The 24,787-nt window shown below is 43.7% G+C and overlaps 1 protein-coding gene across 4 annotated transcripts in view; it reads right to left on the reverse strand.

Moving 5' to 3' along the window:
* Nucleotides 1-24,787, reverse strand: part of MICALL2 (MICAL like 2) — a 61,712-nt gene that overhangs the window by 23,661 nt on the left and 13,264 nt on the right. For 3 of the 4 annotated variants that reach the window (XM_020978706.2, XM_020978704.2, XM_020978703.2), the window contains exons 2-6: nucleotides 17,087-17,135; nucleotides 13,435-13,576; nucleotides 7,621-7,805; nucleotides 6,024-6,154; nucleotides 1,078-2,118 (exon numbers count right to left, since the gene is read on the reverse strand). In XM_020978706.2, the coding sequence (XP_020834365.1) occupies nucleotides 1,078-2,118; nucleotides 6,024-6,154; nucleotides 7,621-7,805; nucleotides 13,435-13,576; nucleotides 17,087-17,135 (1,548 nt within the window). Of the gene's footprint in view, nucleotides 1-1,077; nucleotides 2,119-6,023; nucleotides 6,155-7,620; nucleotides 7,806-13,434; nucleotides 13,577-17,086; nucleotides 17,136-24,787 lie in introns of those variants that run through there. The other variant, XM_078152920.1, reaches the window with a different exon arrangement.

Below are 24,787 nucleotides of genomic sequence, written 5' to 3' on the forward strand. Positions count from 1 at the left end.
CCTCACCTTAGACCCATTAAGGAACACCACACTGTGCACAAAAGTATTTATAGCAGCTCTTTTTGGGGGATGGCAAAGAACAGGAAAATAGGGGGTGCCCAGAAGTGAGAGAAAGGCTGGACAAAGTATGGCCTGTGAATAGAAAGGGATACTATTGTGCCTTCCGGAATGATGAAAGGGATAAGAAGGCTTGTATGAACGGATACCAAGGGAGGACTGAAACAATTTACACAATACCAACACAATCGTAAAAATGAACAACTTCAAAAGACTTAAGAACTCTGAACAAGAGATGACCAACCACGATTCCAAAGGACCAATGATGAAAAATTCCACCCACCTCCTGACAAAGATGAGTTGGACCCAATATGGGAAATGAGATTTACATTTTTTGGACGTGGCCAATGTGAGAATTTGTTTTGCTTGATTATACATATTTGTTACAAGAGTTTTACCTTTTTTTTTTCTCAATACAAGGGGGGGGTAGGAGGTAAAGAAAATACATGCTTGTGAGTTGAAAAAAAAATTTTTAACTAATTTTAAAAAACCACCCATTGATCCCAAAGGATGATCCTACTTAGCAAGACTGAAATTACAAACTGTGTGCCTTTCCAAATCCCAGGGATATTGACCCAGATCTTCCACGTCCTCTGGATAACACCAGAGGGTGTTAGGACCATCTTTTGTCTCCCATGCAGGCTCTTACCTGTATGTACAAATCCAGTCCGTTCCACTCTAAAAATCACCTTGCATGCCATTTTGCATGCTGTTTCTTGTCATGCATGCTGTAAGTTTTCATCTCCTGGCTTATATAAACGTATAATGTTCTCTCCATTTATAGCAGGAAAGAGAATGCGTCCTCAACTTTTTTGTGTGTTTATGGACCCCTTTGCTTCATGATAAAATCTATGGACCCTCTTCTCTGAATGGTATTTTTAAATGCATAAAATAAAATACACAAGCTTATTTAAAAAATCACATTGAAATAATTAAGAAAATATTAATTTTTTAACAAGTGCTTGGACCCTAGATAAAGAATCCATGATCCAGAGCATACGTGAGGAAAATTCCTCTTACCTGCTGGGGCCCTGGGCAGTAGTGCTCAACTGACCATTTGAGGCAAAACCTGGTCCTTTCATGAGGTTCTTCACAAGGAAGTCTCGAGCCTTGTCCTTTGTGCTATCCTGTGTAGACTGACCAGGAGCAGTTGTGACCCCCGAGGATGTTTTCCCAGCTGCCTGGGAGGAAGTAAAAGTCAGACCATACACCTTGGAAGCGGGCGGTTTGTCAGCTGAGGCCCCAGAAGACTGGAAGAACTTTTCCCGAGCTTGCTGTGTCTTGGACGCCAACGAAGTCCAGCTATTGGAGCTTGAGTCTGCTTTGTGCTGAGAAGCAGCTGTATAGGAGTTTAACTGGTTTTGAGGAGCTGCACGAAAGTCTGATTTGATCCGAGAAGTGATGTTCTGGGTTGCTGCTGGAGGGTCTGATTTGCTCAGAGGAGATGTGCGTGGGCTTTGAGGAGTCACACTAAAACTTAATTTACCCTGAGGAGAAGTCGTGTGAGAATCTAATTTGCTCAGGGCAGGGGTCGTAGGTGGATCTGATTTTCTTTGAGCAGATGACCACCCCACGGGGGAGTTATTGGTAACACCACTGGGCTTGCCTCTGTCTGGAGAAGAGTTCTGGGTAAACCGGTTGAGGAAGGAGTTTGACGGGGTATTTGTACTGGACGTTGACTTCTGGAGGGCCGGGTTGATGGGGCTGAGGGAATTTGTGGCACTATTGCCCACAGAGGATGGGCTCCATCCAGACGACTGGACAAAGCCCTTGGGAGTGGAATTGCTAACAGGCTGTCTGCCTGGCTGGTTGGTTTTCTGCCCAGTCTCCTTTGGTTTATCTAGTTCTTGGGCCCTCCAGGATACACCAGGGGATGTGGTATCCATTGGAACGGGGTTGGTCCGGCTCGGATACCCAGCTGCTGGCTGCTTTCGATCTGTGCTAGGGGACTTAGAGTTCGGGGTGGAAGGTCTGGTGTGGTGGTCTGTGCAGACAAAGACACCAGGTTCTCCCGTGGACTTGTAGGCACCTGAGTGGAGTGTGTTGGAACACTGTTTGCATCTGTGGATGTAAGAGAGATCATTAGGGGGGAAAAAAGTCCCCCAAGAAGCTACGCTTGTAAGCTCCCATCTTGGAGCATCCATTCCAACCAATTCCATCAACTCCAACCAATCCACCAACATGTGTTCCATGACTACCTGCTACTGTGCTGTGTTTGTTGGGGGGAATAGGAATATAAATACTCTGACTCCCTGTGGCTGTAGCCATCTGACCTGCTTAGTGCAGTACCATCCAGAAGCTTTTAAAAATTAGAATGACCAACATCACAACTAGTGCAGATGTAAGATATGAGAAGACTACCTCTGGAAATGGAAGACACACCTTGCTCTCACTCTACTCTCCCATTCCCCCCCACCAACCCAGATGACATGCCATTCCTCTACTCAAGAATTTTGTGGCTCCCTATCACCACAGTCATATTCAAACTCCTTTGTCTGGCACTCGAAGCTTTTCATAATCTGTCACTACCGTACTTTTCCAGACTCATCTCATGTCACTCTATTTGCTCTAGCCCCTGAGTTTTCATCCCTCCACCTGTGCCTTTGCTTATATCTTTCCCTCTGTCTAGAAGAGCCTTCTCTCCCCTCTTGGTCTGATGAAGCCAAACCATCTTTGGAAACCCAACTCAATGCTACCTTCTCCATGAAGCCTTCCTAGATAGCCATAACCTTTTCCCTCTGATAGCACTTTTCAAAACTCTAATGTCCTGACCATATATGATCAGTTATCTTGTTCTCCTACTCAATGGCATAAGGACAGATACACTGTCTTTTCTAGACTTTTTATCTCTCTCCATGTCTAAAAAAGTGTTCTGTACAAAGTCAGAGCCCGATGAATGCTGGTTGAATTGGAGACAGCAGGTTCACTTGTGCACATCCTAAATCTCTCTGGGATCTTTGCTATCCCAAAGGCTCCCTCATGTCCTGGCCTCACCATCCCAGACATTCCACCCCCACAGCCTCTCTATATAAAGTGCTCATGGTACCAAGTGACCATGCCCAGGAAGGCTTTGTGGGGATGGAAGACTCAGAGGAGTCCATCCTGGGCTAAATGGAGAGGAGCAGCATGTTTTTGATACTCACTACCCAGGTGACCTCGAGAAAGTCACTAACCTTTACTGGGCCTCAGTTTCCTCAACTGTAAAAGGAAGAGATTATACTAGATGGACTCCGAGATTCTTTCCAGCCCTATGGTTATGAGTCTATGTATCTTCCATACCAGTAGGTCATAGTCTCCTGCTTCTAATCCTAGGGATCACTGATCCTGAAAGCTGCAATCCAAACCTGGGGAATAAGCTATGAGAAAACTTCAATTAACCAAAACCTGACAGGCCAGAACCCTCAATAACCTAGGTTCCTGCCTTCCAATGATACTCTACTTTTAAAAGAGTCCTATGGCAAGAAAACACACCTATAAAAGGATTTAGTTTTATTTGGGGGGGGGGTTTCAAAAGGCAATCAAGATCAAGTGACTTGCCCATGGTCACACAGCTAATAAGTGTCTGAGGCCAGATTTAAACACAGGTCCTCCTGACTCCAGGGCCAGTGTGCTACCTAGATGCCCCAATTTTTTTGTCTGGCTTTTTGTGTGTGGGGGGGGTCCTTTTTTTGCTTTTTTTGCTTTTTGGTGAGGTAATTGGAGTTAAGTGATTTGCCCAGGGTCACACAGCTAGTAAGTGTCAAGTGTCTGAGGCCATATTTGAACTCAGGTCCTCCTGACTCCAAGGTTGGAGCTCTATCCACTGTACCACCAAGCTGCCCCATGCCACCTAGCTGCCCCTGGGTTGTTTTTTTTTCCTTAACTCAACATCATATAATGTCACAGCTATAAGTAGACCTTAGAAATCATTTAATGCAATAGTTTCCACCTTATGGACTGAAGAGTTTTTGCAAATCCAAAAATAAGCAAACTTACTTCCTGTGGCTTGAATAATCTCTCTCTCTCTCTCTCTCTCTCTCTCTCTCTCTTCTCTCTCTCTCTCTCTCTCTCTCACACACACACACACACACACACACACACACACACATACCCTTTATTTTTTTAAGCAATAAGTAAAGGATGTGATTAGTAAGATGCAAACTCCTTTGAAAGTATAACTGAATCATAGTAGCTTGGCTTAGTAGTAGTAGTAGCACATAATCTTGGTCAACAGACATTAATTTCTTTCAGATAGGAATTCTATTAAATTTTTTTAGGTTAAATTTTTTTTAAATGTTTATGTTGGGGCAGCTAGGTGGTGTAGTGGATAAAGCACTGCCCCTGGAGTCATTAAGACCTGAGTTCAAATCCAGCCTCAGACACTTGACACTTACTAGCTCTGTGTGGCCCTGGCCAAGTCACTTAACTGCACTGCCTAACCAAAAAAAAAAATGTTTATGTCAAGTCTCCATATTTAAAAAGTTTGTGAACCATTGACCTCATCTGATGAGGTCATCTGATGACCCCCTACAGATAGAGAAACTAAAGCCCAGAGAGAAGTGATTTTCTCCAAGACCACAAGGCTAGTTAGTGGCAAAGCCAGGTCTAATTCCAGGGTTCTTTTACCTATACTACACTATTTCCATGGGATGTTCTAGGTTCAATCTTAGTTATTGTTCAGTTGAGAATAACTCTTCATGACTCCATTTGGGGTTTTCTTGACAAATATACTGGAGTGGTTTATCATTTCCTTCTCCAGCTCATTTTACAGATGAGGAAACTGAGGCAAACAGGGTTAAGTGACTTGCCCAGAGTCACACAGCTAGTGTCCGAGGACAGATTTTAACTCGGGAAGATGTGTCTTCCTGATTCCAGGCCCAGCGCTCTATCCACTGTGCCACCTAGGTTCAGTCTACCTTCAGCCCATTCTCTCTTCTCCAATCCCCATTAAGTTTCACCAACAATCAGAGTAAGGACCCTGAGGCTTTGCCATATTCTTAAACATCCATTTACACTCAATAAACTGTCTCACTATGGCAGGAGCAGGTACTTAGACATTTTAGAAATCTTTTAAACAGGCTTTGGCCTTAGCCTTCAAAAACCCGATTGATGAGAATGCCCATTCCCAGTACATTCCTGATTAATTCAAGGTCTGACTTGTACTTGGGTTAAGCCAATGAGACAAGTAACCAAGAGCTGACTTTCTAAGCTCCTCTACTGGTTCTGTGATTAGGTAGAAAAGTACTTAGACTTGGATATAGCAGTGAACTTGGAGTCAGGAAGACCTGAGTTCAAATCCTGCCTCAGACAATTACTGGCTTTGTTACCCTGGGCAAGTAATATAAACTTCCTCAGCTTCCCTTTCCACATCTGTACAATGGGGATAATAATAAGACCTACCTCCAAGGTTCATTTTAAGATCAAGTTAAATGAGCTAATCTAAGCAAATCACTTTGCAAACCTTAAAGCTCTCTATAAATGTTAACCATCATTATCACCATTTGTGTGACCTTTGGTTTTCTCAGTCTACAAAGTGAAAATCAGGCAGCTAAGTGGTACAGTGGATAAAGCACTGGGCCTGGAATCAGGATCTTTGTGAGATCAAATCTGGCCTCTGATACTTACTGGCTATGTGACCCTAGGCAAGTAACTTAACCCTGTTTGCCTCAGTTTCCTCCTCTGCAAAATGTGCTGGAGAGGAAATGGCAAACCATTCCAGTATCCTTGCCAAGAAAACCCCAAATGGGGTCACAGAGAGTCGGACACAACTGAATGACAAAGCAGAGATGATAATAATTGTACCACTTACCTCCCAGGGTTATGATTAAAGGGAAGCCTTTTGAAAAATTGAACTCACCAAAGAAACACATGTTAATATTATTTGAACTAGATGACCAACCCAGGCCCCTCTAGTTTTCAAAGAATGAAACTATGAAACTCTACCTGCTTCCCAGCAGATACTGACAGGAGAGGTAAAACAGACCTACCTGAAACAATTCCTATGGTAGAGCTTCCCATCAACCAGGTGCCTCTGCACCAGGTGCACATGTTTCTTGCAGATAGCACAGATACTGCTCCTGGAGCCCTGGGGGCTTTCGATGCCCAGGGAGACCCGGCCCTAAGGGAAATGGAGACAGAACCCATCAGGTCAGCCTCAGGAGCCAAGAGCCTGGCAGAGAGCAGAACCCAGACTGTGGTCAGCCACAGGTAGGATGATCTCTGGGAGGAAAGGTTGTTATTACTGGGAGGGGCAGAAAGCACATAGCAAGAGATGGGAAACCAGATATGTATCCAGCACTTTTCTGGGCCTGAATTCCTGGCTCAGGCCATTTATTCATTCACTGGCCGGGGCCAGGCAATCTCATCTTCCCCACCATGCTATCAGCCTTAAGCAACTAGTTTTGGTAATTTGCCCCTGTAAATTATGTTAACACTCACTGAACTTTGGACTTTGCTCTCCATATCTAAGCGGCCTTGAAAGTTCTAATAATGGGTCTGGCTCAATTGTACTTTACTAGGTTATCTCTCCACCCATCAAAGCCTTCCTTTTCACTTATTGGCTGAAGGATAATGAGAATTTGGCCTTTGTCTGGATTTATCAGCTATAAAAAATGCCACACCCAGACTGATCCTGAGGGAGGACCCACTTACTTCTCCTATACTCATTCCTCACTACAGGTCAAACTGAAACCTCCAGGCATATCTCTCAACCCAGGGGTGGGGAAGGCCCAAATTATTCATTTCCACCAATAGTCACCAACTAAAGCAAGGGTTCTTAACCTGAGGTCAGTGAACTTAGATTTGAGGCTCTTTAAAAAAATATTTTCATAACCATATTTCAATGTAATTAGTGGGTTTGTATCCTACTTATTTAACTTTATACATTTAAAAACATTACTCTGAGGAAGGGTCCAGAGACTTCCCCCAGACTGCCAAAAAGTATCCGTGACATAAAAGTTTAGGAAGCCCTGACCTAGAAAAAATAACCCCAGAAAGATCCATAGGCATAATTTGTAAAAAGGGGATAATAATATCACCTACCCCCGCCAAGATAGTTGTTAGCACCAAGTGACATCACAATTGTAAAGCACTTAGCACATAGTAAGCATTATAGAAATGTTAGCTATTATTATTATGTTATGATTATTGCTGCTTTTGAATAAGGAAATTAGAGAAGATAATCTGCCTTTGTAACTCCTTCCCAAATATAACGAGAAGTAAAACTTTCTGGATCAATCAGAAGACTCCATACTAAGATGCCATATTTTTTAGAGTCTTAAATTCTATCAGAGATATTATGGAAAGAACAGAACTGGAAATAAAACCATGAGTTGGATATTTAACTCATTTGGCTCTGATACTGGGGGGTCTATCTATGACCCTTGTAGTCTCTCACCCACAGAAAAAAAAAATGGTTTATAATGTCTAACCCTCCCTGTAATGAATGGAAAAACAATCCACATTGTACTTTGAGCTCCTTAAAGAAAGGCTTCTGTGAGAAGGCAGGGTGTTATAACTGTAATACAGTGCCAAATTTGTGTAGGGTGACATAGGTCATAAGAGGGAAAGATCTGGGATGCTTACTGGTTTTGCTGGTGGGAATTCCGTCCCTGTGCTCTTCCCTTGGACAATGGGGTTTGTCCGGACTGGAGACAGTGGCTGCGCAGGGGCTGGGGAAGCAGGCTTGACAGGCTGCGAAATGACTTTCTTCCCTACAGGTCCCTCACTCAAGTCTGAAGAAGGCCTCTTCACTCCAGCCATGCCCCCAACTAGGATAGAAAACACAAAGAACAGATAAGGGCCAGTAGAATCAGCTCCCACCGGCACCCCAAGCCACTACCACCACCAAGAAGCAACAAGGCTATACCTGTGCTTTCCCCTTAAAGCCGAGGTGCCAACCTCCCCATCTGCCTGAATTAGATTAAAATGTAATTGGGAAATGTTTAACAAAAGTAAATGACTATGTAATACAGCACTGATAATGTTTGTTTGTGGTTTCCTAAGTTAACATGTGGCCCGCCGGGATCAGTTTCTATTTGAACCTCACACCAGGGCCTTAGGCTAGACAGGGGCTTCCGCAAAGAAGGAGTCCACTGCTCCCCAAATTTTTTCCATCTCTGAACTTGCCAGAGCAGACTGAAACAAACTTGAGGGGCATTCTTCTGACTCCCTTCACCCCCAGCCATCCTCTGATCCAGCCATCCACACACACCATCACATTAGATCCACACATAGAGAAGTCACAGGTAAGATTCTGATGTGATGGAAAGAACACTGCATTTGGAGTCAGGGGTCCCAGGTTCAAATCCTGGCTCTGACCCTTATTAGTTACATCAGCACAGGCAAATCACTTCCTCTCTCGGCCTCATTTCTCTGTAAAGAGAATGGGCTGGGCTTCATGACATGTAAGACCCCTTCCAAATCCAACATCTATTATTATTATTTTGTTGTTCAGTCATTTCAGTTGTGTCTGACTCTTTGTGACCCCATCTGGGGTTTTCTTGGCAAAGATACTGGAGTGGTTGGCCTTTTCCTTCTCCAGCCCATTTTACAGATGAAGAAACTGAGGCAAACAAGATTAAGTGACTTGTCCAGAGTCACATAGCTAGTAAGTGTCTGAGACCAGATTTGAACTCACAAAGATCCTGACTCCAGGCACAGCACTCTATCCACTGTACCACCTAGCTGCCATCATCATTATTATTAATAGTAATAATAGCGCTTTAGCACATTAAGATTTGCAAAATTTTTCTACATGTTATCTCGTTTGATCCTCACAACAACCCTGTAAGGTTTTACAGTTGAAAAAACTGAGACTGAGAAAGATCAAGTGATTTTCCCAGGGTCACACAGCTAGTATCTGAGGCAGGATTGGAGCTCACGTCTTCCTGACTCCAAGTCCAGCATTCTATCCACTAGCCCCCCACGACAGACCAACATGCTGTATCAGGGGTTTTACTAATGCTCACACAAAACACACCGCACTCCCGCTAGACGGGTGATCAAACTGTGATTCTCAAATCACACCTCTCCCTACTCAACTTAATTCACAGGAATAAGAATTTACTGAGCACTTACCACTTGCCCAGCCCTTGTGCAGGTACTTGGAAATGAAATACTAGGTACTAGGGAAGTGCCAATGTCAGGTATAGACAATAAACTCAGAGGCAGAATAACCAAGCTGGGGTGAAAGGACCTGTGCTCCAGACCCACCTCTGACACTGATTACTCTTACTAGTGTAGACAAGTCTCTTAGCCTCTCTGAGAGCCGAGTTTCCTCATCTGTAGGAGTATTACTACACCCATACCACAGGATTGTTGAAGGGAAAACATTTGTAAAGTTACAAACTGGTATAGAAATGTGAGATATTTGGTGCTAGTCTAGTTCAAAGAAGGGAGAGTTTGCTGTGGGCTAGAATGATCACAGAAGGCTTCTTGGAAGAGATGGGACATTAACTGGACCTAGAAGGACAGGTTCAATTTGAATAAGAAAAGGGAAAAGATTAAAGAGAAAAATAAGCTCAAGTACAGGAGCAGCTAGGTGGCACAGTAGATAGAGCACAGGGCCCAGAGTCAGGAAGACCTGAATTCAAATACAGCCTCAGACACTTACTAGCTGGGTGACCCTGAGCAAGTCACTTCCCCCTGTTTGCCTCAGTTTCCTCATTTTAAAATGAGCTGGAGAAGGAAATGGCAAACCACAATAGTACTTTTGCCAAGAAAACTCCAGATGGGGTCACAGAGAGTTGGACATGACTGAAATGCCTGAACAAGAAGAAATGTGCTAGGCACTATACTAAGTACTTTACAAACATCTAGCTTACAGATTATCTCATATAATTGCTGGACTAATTAGCCTGTTCCTAGATATTAGCTGAAATACATACATACTAGCAGGTTTCTCTTCTCCCTCTACAGTGGTCATAAATACCCTGAAGCAGTCTGGGACCCCTCCAGTACAAAACCGGCCAAGCAGATTATGGAAATCCAGAATGTTATCCCATCAAAGACCTACTGTATCCATTAAGGGCTAAGCAATGGCACATTAATCTGCCATGAAAGGGTGTGGATGAATAAATCCAGAGGAACACTCATAGAGAAGTGAAAAATGAGGAAGGAGAGAAAGGAGTGATGAGAAGAAGAGGGAGGAAGATGGGAAGGCAAAGGACAGAAGGGCAAGATAGACATTCAGGAGTTTAATCAACATTCAGAGCTATAAAGGAACATAGAGGTCATCTAACCTAACTCATTTTCTAGGATCACTGAGGCAAAGTAAGCCAAATAGTAAACACTAGACCCAGGTGATATAGGAATAAGCACAATAGCTACGATTCCATGAAAAGTCTTTGGACTCCAAAGCCAATGTCCTTTCCATCGGGCAAGATGCTTCTCACAAACATTTCCTAGGGGAATGGGGAATTCCCATTGCATTGATGGAGTGTAGCAACCAACAAGGGGATTGCATAAAGCCCCCTTAGCCTGGACCAAACAATCAGACTGTGATTCTGCTCTCCCTCCCCCAAGCCCCAAAGGCTCAGCTTCAAATCTTCTCAAGTCAGCTCTTGGTGGTCTAGCAAAGATCAGGCCCTAGGAAGGATCACAGAAGATCATAAAGGATCACAGATTCAGAGTCTGAAGGGACCTGAGGGCCACTGAGTTCCAATCCACTCCCTCCCATCATTTTACAGATAAGGAAACAGAAGACCAAAAAAAAAACAAAACCCAAAACTAAGTGAGTTGCCCGAAGTTGCACAGCTCGTAAGCTTCTAAGGTGGAAAATGAACCCAAGTCTTCGCTGACTCCCAACACCAGTGTCCTATCTAACGCACCACAGTCTACAATTATAGGACCAGAGGACGGGGGCCTTAGAGCTTGGATAACACAGAACTGTCTGCAGAGGGAGGGCCTTTGGTCTACATCTCCACAACAGTGAAAACACACAATGGGTCATAGAGGTCCCCAAGAGGGGATTTTTCTATTTCACTAGAATAAAGAAAAATAGATTTCCTCAGGGCTGGAAAAGTGGGGGTAAAGGGGGAGAAAAAGAGACTAAAAGAAAACGGAGGGAGGAGGGAACACAGAGGCTGGCACAATTCCCAGAGTCACTATGAGTTTTGAACGGGAATTTCTAAACCTCAGATTAGGAATGTGGCAAAGGGAGGCAGGGAGGAGGGAGATGTTAATAAAAGGCTGAGCCCAGCAGAGCTGGAGAGGAAATCATGGGTGAGTGGAGCACAATAGTGGATGAAGTAGAAGCTTTGGAAAAGGTCATGCTACTTGGGAAGAGGGGGGCCTGAGGACTCTGATCTGCCTTGTTCTGAGACCATGGCCCTACCTGCCAGGCACCCCTTACATGCCCTATTCAGAACACGCACCCTGTTCTAACACCCCCCTGTCCCTGAGTTAGACTAGATCTCCCTGTTAAAATGCAAAGGAGCCAGCAAAAAGGCTTTCACAGCTGGGTCTTGAAGGAATTGTATCTAAAGTACCTGAAGCAAACTTTTCATGTCCCCAATACAGCCACAAGCTCCATTAGCACTATAACACCAACAATAAATATATATATAGCTCTCTAAGTTCTGCCAACTGCTTTTACATATGTTTTCTGAGTTGATCTTCACAGCAGCCTTGTGAAACAGGCCCTATTATTACCCCCATTTTACAGATAGGAAACTAAGACTGAGACAGGTTAAGTGACCTATAAGAGACATGTTTGCATAGTTAATATTAATGTCTGAGGCAGAATCCGAACTCTGATCTTCCTGACTCCAACCAAGTCTAGCACTCTCCCCACTACACAGTGTAGTTGCTTGAGTACCTGTCGTATAGGATACACGCATTCCTTTCAGTAAGAGAGAGGGAAGTCAGGGTTTCAGGGTCAAATGAGATAATAGTAAAGCACTTGGCACGCTGCCTGGTGCGTAGAAAGCACTATATGAATGTTAGCTATTGTTATTGCTATCACAATTATTAGCTCATGAAACTGAGGCAGACAGGGGTTGATGACTTGTCCAGGGTCATGAAGCTGGTGGGTGTCTAGAGCTGGATTTGAGCTTAGGTCTTCCTGGCTGAAGTTCCAGAGTTCTATCCACTGCATCACCTAGCTACCATTGTGGTGGCTGTTGTCATTTTTTAAATTAACTGTTTACAAACCAGAGAGAGAGAGACAGGGAGAGAGAGACAGGGAGAGAGAGACAGAGAGAGAGAAAGAGAGAGAGAGAGAGAGAGAGAGAGAGAGAGAGAGAGAGAGAGAGAGAGAGAGAGAGAAAGAGGGAGAGAAAGAGGGAGGGAGGGAGGGAGGGAGGCAAAGAACTGGACAATTCATTCATTGTTTAAATGGGATGATAAACAAGGAGAAGGATGTTTTGTGCACTCTTGTTTCAAGTAGAGAAACTGGAGCTTCTATAACTGAAGAATGGATTGGACTTCATCTGCTTGGCCCCAGAGAGCAGAGCTATGACCAATGTTGGAAGTTACTCACTATCTGAAAAACCCAAAGAGCTGCCAATAGAAATACAATAGAAAGCCCCCCATCCCTGGAAGTCTATGGATAGAGTCTATCCGCTACATTGTGAGCTCCTTGAGGACAGGGTCTGTCTTTCCTTTTGCTTATATTTGTATCTCTGGTGCTTAACACAGTGCCTGGTACGCAGTAAATGCTTAATAAATGTTTGCTGCCTGCATGATCAGAGAGGCTGGTTTCAATCTGAACCCATACTCATACCCCTACACTAGAGCTATTGAGGGATGACAAACAGATATAGTTCTAACCCAGTTAGAATTAACTGCAGCTAGGTGGTACAGTGGACAAAGGGCCAGGCCTGGAGTCAGGAAGACACATCTTCCTGAGTTCAAATCTGGCCTCAGACACTTACTAGCTGTGTGACCCTAAGCAAGTCACTTAGCCCTGTTTACCTCAGTTTCCTCATGTGGAAAATGAGCTGGAGAAGGAAATGGAAAATCACTCCAGTATCTTTTCCAAGAAAACCCCAATTGGAGTCATGAATAATGAGATAGGATTGAGATTGGAGGAGACTGAAGGAAATATCATCCAGCCTCAGTCCTGGACCTGAATTTCCCTTTTATCAACTCGGCCATTTGGAGGTACCAGCATGACCTTATTCCTCCTTTCCACAGAGGTGAGGCAGATCCCATATCCCATCTATCCATGCCATTCACCAGGAATGTCTTTATATATCTAAAATAGACATTTTCCTACTAAGTCCTCTATAAGTCCCATCTTACATGGGATTTAGGAAAATTGTTGAGGCGAGAGAAGGTTGAATTAAAAAACTCTTCCTCCCTAGGGTTTCTCTCAAAACAAGAAAAAGAGCAGCCCTGCCCAATGGCTATGGGAAAGGCACTGAGGAAGAAGGTGAGAGTGGACTGACTACTCACTGGGCGACCGGCCGTGGAAATAATTGTAATACTGGGAGACATAAGTCAGAATGCTCAATCGATCTGGCACCTTGAGAGCCACCATATCTTCTGCATCCAACAGGGCTGGTATCCCTAGCTGCTCCTCAGCCACCTGGAATGCCTGTAACAGATGGGAAGAAGGACAAAGGCATAAGACACCTATTAGGTGAGACAGGTGACTACCCCTCAGGGTACTTCGGGCCCAATGGCTGAAGTTGGGCAAAAGAATATGCCATCCCTGCCTCATTCTCCTCTCTACCTACTCTTGCTTCCAAGACTTACAACCTCCCAGCACTAATGAGCTATAATTCTATACAAGCTTTCCTCAATTGCCTCAGCCTGCCATGATCTTTCTTCCACAAATCTACAGGACTTAGTGTCCATAACACATCACATCAAAGCTTTGTGATACATGATTTTGCATTGTCCATGGGGGAGGGGGTGCAGTTTTCTCATCTGGGAATTCCCTAGATCAATGACATCACAGTCAAGTCTACAACCATATCATCATAACACCTGACAGTGAAAGGGACCATCAGGAGTCTGCCCCTCAAATGCAGGCAGGTAAATTTCTAAACAATTCCAAACAGATGGGAAAGGGAAAGACGACAAGAAGAGCTATTAATATTATCTAGCACCAGTCTTGATCTTACGGACAACATGACCTGAGAGTTTTAGACATTTTTGGCTTAACGTTGGATAATTTGGTTATGAAAGAAAGTGCAGGGCTAGAAATTAAAGAAGAATTTCCCCAAAGGTCCCCTGATTTTTTTTTTTGGCTCTTTCAGTGATTTGACAAACACAGATCAATGTCCTAACAGCTCTTTTTTTGGCACTGGGCTAAAGACACATTCTTTCTCAACACGAATCCTTATATGGTCAGTAATTACCCAGAATAGCTTCTCTGAAAGAGGGAGATGCATGCTCCCAATAACCCCAAGAGAGCCTTCTCACTCACAAAGCAACCATGTCAAACAGCACCATACAACAAAAATGACCCAACGTCTCCCTCACTCCCTCCCTAATCCCACTCTACACTCCTCCCCACACCCCTTTCTGGAGCTACCCAGTGCACACAGAGAATGAATTATGTTCTCATAACTGGAGTGATGGGAGAAAGACACAGATTAGAAGGCACTGAGGTGTGTGAGAAGGAAAGAAAGGCAGGAGGAAGAATAGGACAGGCTGGAGAGACACAGATGCTGTCATCCACCAGACTGACTACTTAGTCAGCTTCAAAGGCAAGAGACGTCAAGCAAGTCAACTCAGTAGGGAGAACTAAGTGGGTCATCCCCGAGATCTCTCTCTCTTTCCTTGAAAGCAAGGACTAGTGCTTAGCACAGTGCCTAGCACAAAGTAAGTGCTTAATAGATGTTGTTACCTGCATGATCAAGCAGGTTTCATCCTGAACCCAGACTTATGCCCCTACACTAGACATTGAAGCTCTCTCTCCCCACCCACCTTCAGCATACCAGATACCCTCCAGTCTCTGGACTCCTTCCTGAAACTATCAGGCCACAGTGTTCCAAAGACAGCTGATCCGTCCAGTGGGAAACAAAGGAAATTTCCAGACTTGACCCAAAGAGCTGGTGTTGCCTAGAACTCTTGCTGGGGAGAGATTGGAAAAGCAACCAGAGACCCAGATAAGGCATAAGTCCGAGTACAGAGAAAGAGATTACATAAGGAGGTAAAGGGAATAAGGATGAAGAAATGGAGCCTGGGCATGATCTTCTTTCTTCCCATCCCAAAGATGATGACAAAACAGCGCCAGAGTTCTGAGGAGCTAAGCCAGTCCTGCAAAGATTATTTATTAAAGGTGGGGCCTTGTTTACCTTTCTCTCCTACCTCCACTGTCCTTGCCCACCTCCCCTTAATCCTCTGTCCTCATTCCCTGATCATCACCCAACTCCTGCCCTATGCCTCCCCCCCCACCTAATCTCCTCTCCCACATTCTCCCCTTTTTCTCCACTGCTCCCCACATTCTCCATAATGCCACTGGAAGTCTCAGGCTCTGATGTCCTAGACTCAAGTTCATTTGCTTTTCTTTTCCATATATATATAGTGAGAAAGAAAAAAGAAGAAGCTATGTAACCAAAAGCCAGAACACTACATCAGGGAATGGGGAAATACCCATGAAAGAGAAAAAGAGCCTGAGTAAAACTCTGTTTATAGCTCCCCATGAGCACTATTAATTACAAGCATTCACATAGGACAGGGAAGCAATATAACAGTGAAGAGAGCGGAGTTTGGGGTCAGAGATCCTGAGCAGAAATCCCAGTTCCTTATTTATCGCTACCATAATGTTGGGCAAGTCACTGGGTGTCTCTAGGCCTGTTTTCTCATCTGCAAAATGCTCTGTGAGTCTATAATTTGTATCCACATGTGGTTTGTTGATCATTTTCTGTAGGGTCATCCTGGGAAGCACCATTGACCAGAGTCTCTGGTAAGAGATTCATAAAACCTAGGGAGAAGAAGAAAGAAGAAAAAGAAGAAGAAGGAGGAGAAGAAGAAGAAGAAGAAGAAGAAGAAGAAGAAGAAGAAGAAGAAGAAGAAGAAGAAGAAGAAGAAGAAGAAGGAGAAGAAGAAGGAGAAGAAAGGTGAGAAGGAGTAAGAGGAGGAGAAGGAGAAGGAGAATAAGGAGTCAGCCAGCTGATAAAGGTGAGGGAAGGTATGGGGTGTTGGTAAGGAAAGAGAGTAAACAATGTCTTTGGTCACTGAAAGGAATAAAGGTTGAGGAGTGGGAGAGAGGTCCATGTCCCAGGCCTGCTCTGGCTCTGGGTCAGCTCAGGCCAGATCTGTCCTGGAGAGAGGAGCAGCTGAAGTCCATCAGACCTGACACTGGCTCTCTCTGGAGTCAGCCCACGCTCCCAGCAGATGGGTGGTCTGAGCTTCTGCGGCAGCCTAGGCCAGAGGAGAGGCTGCTCCCAAGGAAGCCCATTCCTTTCTCCCACCTGCTTCCCCTGATTCAACCCCAATACCACCTCACCGGAACCCTCCCCACCCTCAGGAACTCCGGGGGAACTGGAAAGTCTGGCTGGCACCTAAACAGAGGGAAACAGGCTGAGAGGAATGAGGGGCAGGAAAGATTAACAACCCAAGCAGTCTGTGACATGAGGCTGGGGTGAGAGTCTGTTTGTCTTCTGAGAGAGAGCTGTTAAAAAAAAAATTTTCAGACACTTATAGGCAGGAGCTCTGACTCTGACTTCATTTGTTAGTTCAGAAGCACCTTTCTCAGCCTCAGCTGGCTTATGTGCAATCATGGCAACAATTCCCCATGAGATAACAAAGCCCCTCAGAAGTCTCCTTAAAAAAAAAAGGGAGGTGGTTTAGAAAACCGGGTGTGACCAATATATAGGCAGATTCACAACTTCCTTAAAGACATAAAGGACTAGTGGGGGAACTGGAAACGGAAGGGAAACCTAAAGGGCGCCAGTTGTCTGAGTAAGAATATGAACCGAGATGGGAAGGTGTCTCAGGCTCCAAGATTCAATCTGACCTCAGCTACGCAGAACTAAGGAGTGAGAGATACCCTTCTCCCGCCATGAAAATGCTGCAAGGGGACAAAGCCGGGTCACAGAAAGCAAGAGTGAGGACAGAAGAATAGATAGAGATGGAGGAATATAGCACTTACCAGCTTGTTGTTTTCATAAATGTTTTCTTTTCTGAGGGTGCTGAAGTCTCTGAAAGAGAAAAATAACATGAGGTAAAGGCCCAACTAGCTTGGCTTGGCTTTCTCTAAGACTCTTCAGCCTCCCCTCTCCAGCCTGCACCCTACCCTGCTGCAAACATTGCCCACTTCCCCTCAGGTACAGAGTCCTGGGGACAGATCAGAAAGCAAGGCCACAGCAACCTTGTTTGCCCAAGTGAGGATTAGAGCATTGAAAAAAAAATAATCATGGCAATCTTTGACATGTACAAAGCACTTCATGTTTTTATAAAGTGTGTTTATATCCCCACTGATTCTCACCACAACCCTGAGAGAAACCAAATTTCAGAGAGACCCATTCAAGGTCACTCAACTAGGAAGAAATAAAACTGGGACTAGAACCCAGGTCTTCTAGCCCAGGTAGTACGTCTAACACATCAGGCCACCTCCCAAACACTCTGGGAACTGACTCTTCCCCATTGTCTCTCTTGAGCATGAACCCAGGTCATCTCAGAGTTATGAGGCCCAGTCAGCCCAGTGAGGTTCAGCCCATCCTTAGAGCCCTCAGCAACAAAACCTACATAGATATGAGTGTACCAAGCTAGACAAGTGGCCTGGCCCCTAAGGAGCTCATAAGTCTTACACATGCAACAGCAACTCATCTAAGAGGTCGTAACATTAGAGTGGTAAAGACCCTTAGAGATCTTCTAGGTCAAGGGCCCCGTAACTCTCAGTGAGCTGCGAGGACCAGATTAAAACGGGACTGGGATATGTTTCGCAAAATAAATAAGATACAAAATAAATAAATAAATAAAAATACAATCCAACACAAATAACATTAATTCTTGGTTTCTCAACTTAATATGCAGCAGGGATCCTTTTCAACTTGAGTTTGACACCATGATCCCTTCATTTTTCATTTCATTCCTGAGCTGGACTCAGGAAGACCTAAGTTTGAATGCCGCTTCTGACACTAGCTGTGTGATGCTATACAAGTCACTTAACCTATCTCAGCCTCAGTTTCCTCATCTGTAAAATGGGGATGATAATAATAGCACCTACTTCATAGGGATACTATGAAAATCAAATAAGACAACATGCGTAAACTACTTAGCAAACCTTAAAGCACTTTGTAAATGCTTTTGTTGTTAATTGAGTCATTTTCAGTTGTGTCTGATTCTTTATGACCCCATTTAGGGTTTTCCTGGCAGAGTCTGGAGTGGTTTGCCATTTCCTTCTCTAGCTCATTTTACAGATGAGGAAACTGAGGCAAACAGAGTGAAGTGACTTGCCTAGGGTCTCACAGCTAGTAAGCATCTGAGGCTGGATTTAAACTCAGGGAGATGACTCCAGGCTAGGCATTCCACCTACTGCCCCACCCAGATGCCCCTGTAAACGTTTGCTGCTATTATCATTACAAGATAGGAAACCAAAGCCTGGACAGGTTAAGTGTCTCACCCAAGGTCACAGGAAGTAAACTGGAGAGTCAAGATTCAAACCCACTATCTAAGATACCCAGAATAACTTTACAATATTAAGTCAAAAGGTAAAAGAGTAATTCAGGTTCACCTTAATTCCCCCACTGCACACAGCAGCTCTCTGAGTCAGCATGGAATGTGGATGGAATACTGGCTTTGAACTCGAGGAAACGGGTTTAAATCCTGCTTCAGACCTTTACTAGCTACCTATCCCTGGGCAACTCACTTAACCTCTCAGACTTAGCTTCAGTGTTTGACTTGCTAACACCTAAAGTCCCTTCCAACCCTAAACCTATATAATCTCTCACTTCCCTATGACCATCAGTCAAATTGACACTGGGCTGGCCACGGAGTCTTAAGTACAAAGAGATCAGAGGAGTGTTGCTTAGCAGCTGGAACCCGGGGATGGAAGCTAGGAATCCTGGGTTCTGTGCTCAGTTTTCCAGCTGGCCTGGGGTCAGGCAGATACTTAACCCCAGGCTGATCAACCAAAGACAGAAACCAGAGTTTCCAACGTCATTGAAAAAGATTGACCATGTTTTTTTCTTTTCAAAATGTGAATAACTCATTCTTTCATTATAACAAATAAAACTAGCAAATTTTTATTTTAGATGTGAATTTCCCTATGCAGCAATATCCTTGTAAAAGACATAACATTACTTTTCATTACAGTAACAATACAACATAGAAAAGCTTCCCTGCCTCCCCCCACCCACCCACCCAGGCTCAACTTGGAGGTTCTGAAGGCCCCAAGCTTGTCCACTCCAGAGTAAACTCCTCTGTGCCTCATTCTACATCTAACCCCTTCCTGAGGATATCAGGGACATGATGATATTGGCTGTCTTCCTAGGTGGGCTGGAGGGGCAGATGGCAAAGCACTGTGGGATCCTTGGGAACAGAAAACGTTAAACAGGCAATAAAGGGTATTTGTGACGCCAGCAGCTTACAGTGGGAGGGGGGAGATGAAGCTAAGATGAGGCCGAATTTGAACTCAGGTCTTTCTGACTCCAGGCCCAGGGCTCTCTCCATTGAGCCATAGGTAGGTTGATTGATTGATTCAGGGAAAGGCCAGGCCAAGCCAGCAAAGAATACAGTTTACATTTTAAATAAAATAAAACTTTATTTTAAAATATGGAAAAAGCCCATTCTTAGTTCTCAGGCTATATAAAAACGGGGATCTTGGCCCTTTCTTGCAACTATTTTTTAAATGTATTGCGCTGTTGTAATTACTAAAACACAAATTCATTTAAACATTACTGAGTTTCTCAGTGTTTTCACCATGCATTTTCACAATAAATAGCAATTATACAACTCCTATCACATAAAGTCCACAATTTTTTTTTTATTTTAAAAGGGGTGGGTGGGTCAATATCCTCAAAAAGTTTGGGAGTCACTGGACTAAACTAAATCAGTACATGGTAGTCCTGATTTGGGAGCAAGGTTAGCCCATCCAGGCCTTCATTCCAATCCTCTGCTCTGGGTTAGGACCATATCCTTGGCTAGGGTGTCAGAGTAAGTGAAAGCAACCGCCCCAGATATAAAACCCATAATACCCTGCATCTGGGTGCTCCACAAATACCCTCCAGAGGCGTTACTTAAACAATACAAAATCTTCAAAAAGCACAGAGGCCAAATGGGAACTTGGATCTTAAATAAACATCTGATCATCACCACACCCACCTGCAGAAACACAATGACCCACCAATGAGTGCAGGACTCCACCCGTATCCCCCCTCCAAGGTTCACAGTCCCACAAAGAGCCCCCCTGCCTCATCCAGGTGTTTCCTTTCCAAGGGTCTCCAGCTGTTTCTCTAACAATGAGAGATGTCAAGGTCACCACTGCCCACCAGAAAGGGGAAGAAAGCCAGAAATGACCTCAGAGGCCATCTTGCCCAATGTTCTCTTTTTACAGATGAGGAAACTGAGACCTAGAGAGGTTAAATGATTTGCCCAAGGTCATACAGGTAACAAGTATCAGAGGTGGGATTTGAACCCACATCCTCTGACTTCTAAGGCAGCTAGGGAGTGCAGTAGAGTCCTGGAGTCAGGAAGACCTGAGTTCAAATCTGGCATCAGATACTTACTAGCTGCGTGACCTTGGGCAAGTTATGTCACCCTGTTTGCCTCGGTTTCCTCATCTGTAAAATGAGCTGGAAAAGGAAATGCAAACCACCATTTCTGCCAAGAAAACCCCATGGGCTAAGTCCACAGGGTCACCTAGAGTTAGACATGACTGAACGAATGACCCACAACCTCTGACTTGAGAGCATTTGCTTTTGCATCTGTTTCAGGATGCCTCCAATCTCAGGTTCTTCTCTTTCCAGCAATGAATGGATTTTGTCTGATGAAGTTCCTCCAGGGTATCAGGTATCAATTGTAGCATAGGAGAAAGATTGGCTAGGTGGCACAGTGGATAGAGCACCAGCCCTGGAGTCAGGAGCACCTGAGTTCAAATCCAGCCTCAGATGCTTACTAGCTGTATGACCCTGAACAAGTCACTTAACCCTGTTAATCTCAATTTCCTCATCTGAAAATGAGCTGGTGAAGGAAATGGCAAACCACTCTGGTATCTTTGCCAAGAAAACACCAAATAGGGTCACAGGGAGTCATACATAACTGAGCAACAACAATAGAAAGAGGGTTTATTTGGCATCTCTGGACCTCAGTTTCCCCACTTGTAAAATAAAGGAGTCAGATTAGGTGATCTCTAAGGTCCCTTTCTGTTTTTAATCCAATGAATCCCATAATTCTCTGCTGCTCACTACCTACCTATGTGACCTCACACAAGACATTTTCCTTCCGTGGACCCAAGTACCCTCAGCTTTAAAGTGAAGGCTTTAGACTAGTCAATCTTTAACATTAGAAGACCCAAGAAATATCCATTGAAGCAGTGCATTTTTTTTATCCATAAGGCAAAGAAAATAGAGCTAGAAGTATAATTTTTATTTATACAAATTTTCTCTCACTCGATGTATCTGGCCTTTCTAATTAAGGTCCCTTGACTCTATAAATACTATAATGAGGTAGGTAGGTGGTATAGTAAATGGAGTTCTAGATCTGGAGTCAAGAACACTTGAGTGCAAGCATCTGGCTTCTGACGTTTACTAGCTGTGTGACCCTGGGCAAGTCACTTAACCTCTATCTGAGGCTTTTTGATCTCTAAGTTTTCTCATCTTTAAGAAGAGGCTAATAATAGTACCTACCTCTCAGGGTTGTTCTGAGGATAAAATGAGATAATGTTTTAAAAACTTTAAAGTGCTATATCAATGCTAGCTATTATTCTGAAGATGATGATAATTACACAGCATTAACGTAGCACTTATGGTTTGCCGAGTGTTTTATATATGTTATCTAATTCGAGAAAGAGGAGGGTGCTATTATTAGCTATTATTATCCTCATTTTACAGATGAGGAAAATCGAGGCCAAGAGAGGTTAAAGTGACTTGCCTACAGTCACATAATATCTGAGGTCACATTTGAACTCAGTTCTCCCCACTTCGGGTCCAGAACTCTATCCACTATACCACCTAACTGCCTGATAAAATCACTTAACCTCTCTTGACCTCAGTTTCCTCATTCATAAAACTGGATGATCCAGTGTCCCTTCTAGCTCTAAATCTGCTGACTCCATAATTCCAGACCATAGCCTTGGGGGAGACAAGGGCAGTCACTGTCGGGGGGGGGGGGGGGGGTTGGGTATCTGTGTGCCTGGGAGGGAGAGATGGGGACAGACAAGGACTAAAGGCTTAAACATTGGGCATAAAAGGCAAATGTGCTAGGGATAGCGGCTAAGTACTAAGGGTGAGAGATCAATACGACCAGGGGTTAGAGGCTGAGTACTACGGGTAAAGAAATAGATAATAAAGATGAAAGGCCAGGGTCCTAGGGACTAAGGATTAGGGATGAGGACTAAATACTACGAAAAAGGGTTAAGGTTCTAGTGGTGAGAGGTCAAGTACTGAGGATGGGAATTAAGGCTTTGTTTCTCAGGGTGAGATTTGAAAGGCATGGCTGGTAATATAATCCTACCATAGGCCTGCAACATGTAGGCAGGGCTCTTAAAAAACAAAACAAAACAAAACAAAACAATAGGGGCAGCTAGATGGCACAGTGGATAGAGCACCAGCCCTGAAGTCAGGAGGACCTGAGTTCAAATCCAGCCTCAGACCAAACACTTGACTAGCTGTGTGACCCTGGGCAAGTCACTTAACCCAAATTGCCTTAAAAAAAAACAACAACACTATAAGGACAAAGTTTCTTCATCATTTTTGTTTTATTAGCATAGCTGAGGAAAGACAATTGACTTGTCAGCAAAGAGAAGCATTCTCAACCAGTCCAACTATCTGAACATACACTGGATAGAAAAGACTCGTAGGACTGCTATGGTTTTGGGTGTGTTCTCCTATGCTTTCCTGCTTTGTAGGATAAGGCCTTCTGGGGCGGTGAGATCAGAAGCCCAGTGGAGAGAGAACGCTGGGACACAATCTTCTGAATTCTTCAACATTCTTCATTCTTCTTAAATGTTGTTCTTAATTCTTAAACAACATTCTTAAATAGTGTTCTTAATTCTTTTTTTAAGTAGGCTTTATCTTTTCCCCAACTGTTGTTCTTAATTTTAAACAACATTCTTAAATGTTCTTAATTCTTTTTTTAAATATATATTTTATCTTTTCCCCAACTGTTGCTCTTAATTCTTAAACAACATTCTTAAATGTTCTTAATTCTTTTTTAAAATATATATTTTATCTTTTCCCCAACTGCTGTTCTTAATTCTTAAACATTCTTAAATGTTGTTCAAAATTTAGGTGTTCTGCTCAATAATTTCTCCTGCCTTCCATCTACTGACCTAAATCCTAAATATTTTTCAAGGACCAACTTCAGTCCATCTTCTCTTGGAAGCCTTCTTTTACTAAAAAAAGAATTTTACTTCTCAACTTTATCTCTTAGCTCTAAGCTCATATAGCCTTTCACTGACTGCACCATTCTATCAGGCATTTGAAGTAAAACCACTTCAATGTTCATGACAATAACTTTTGATCATGAGAAGGTCCCTCCCCTCCCAGTCATCTAAACTAATCGCTTCATTTAATAGATGAGGGAAATGAGTCCCAGAGGAATGGAGTGACTAGCCTGCTGTCACACAGCTCCTAGGCAGAAAAGCCAGGACTAGAACTGAATAAGTTGTCTCCACTCTGCCATGCTTTCTCTAATTTTCCACTAAAGGTTCTATCTATTTAACTGCACAAGACCAACCTACATGAGCCTGAGATTGAGTGAACAGTCAAATGTGCAGTGCTGACTGAAAGTGCTGAAGGTGTGCAGACACGGAAGATATCAGCATGGGCCAGAGCAATCAGGGAAAGCTTCCTGCAGAAGGTGAAGATTCCGTGAAGCCTTGCCTGACTGCAGTGATCTTCACAGTGATCAGAGAGAAGGTTTTGTGTTCAGATCTAACTCAAGGGTCCCCCACCCATCCTGGTCTAGCATTCAGCCCTCATAGGACCACAGGAAATACCACACTGAGTCAGAGCCAGGTTTCTCCTTTCCAGACTTCTGCTACTCGGGCTCCCAAGGGCATGCCATGGAAGGGCATGGTTGTCTTCCCTGACTTCACACTCTCTGTCCCTTAGAAACTTTGAATTCCATCTACCACAATGATCCAAAAATATGCCTCCCCTGGATATAGGTTGCAACCTTAAAATGAGATTTCCTAGGATGAAAAATATAATTGTATGCTGAAAAATAATACCAATTAAAGGCAAGTCTCCAGTTTTATATGGCTAGATTTCAGAGGAAGAAATGCTGTGATATTCAAACCAATAGAGTACAGAATGCCATAAGTTACTACCCCCTGGAAAAAGTAGGAATTCTTTTGATTTTATCCGAAACTTAGCCAGCTCAAATGCCAAAGGGGCACTTAAGCATCCTAGTATTTCAGGGTTTGGTGCCCAGGTCTGTGTTTGACCTCAGTATTCATGACAATAGCTTTTGATCATGAGAATCAATGTCAGCTAAGAAGGAGGTCTTTGAGGGAGTTCTGTCCTTGACCCTATTCTGGTCAACATTTTTATAAATGACTTTAATGAAGGCAGAGATAGTGCGCTTATAAAATTTGCAGGTAACAAGTCTCTGGGAGGAACAGCTAGCGTATTGAGTGGCAGAGTATAGAACCAGCACTATCTTGATAGACTGGACAGGCAGGACGAAG

Source organism: Phascolarctos cinereus, unplaced genomic scaffold (assembly GCF_003287225.1).
Source record: "Phascolarctos cinereus isolate Bilbo 61053 unplaced genomic scaffold, phaCin_HiC Scaffold_4;HRSCAF=312, whole genome shotgun sequence".
Lineage (NCBI taxonomy): Eukaryota > Metazoa > Chordata > Mammalia > Diprotodontia > Phascolarctidae > Phascolarctos > Phascolarctos cinereus.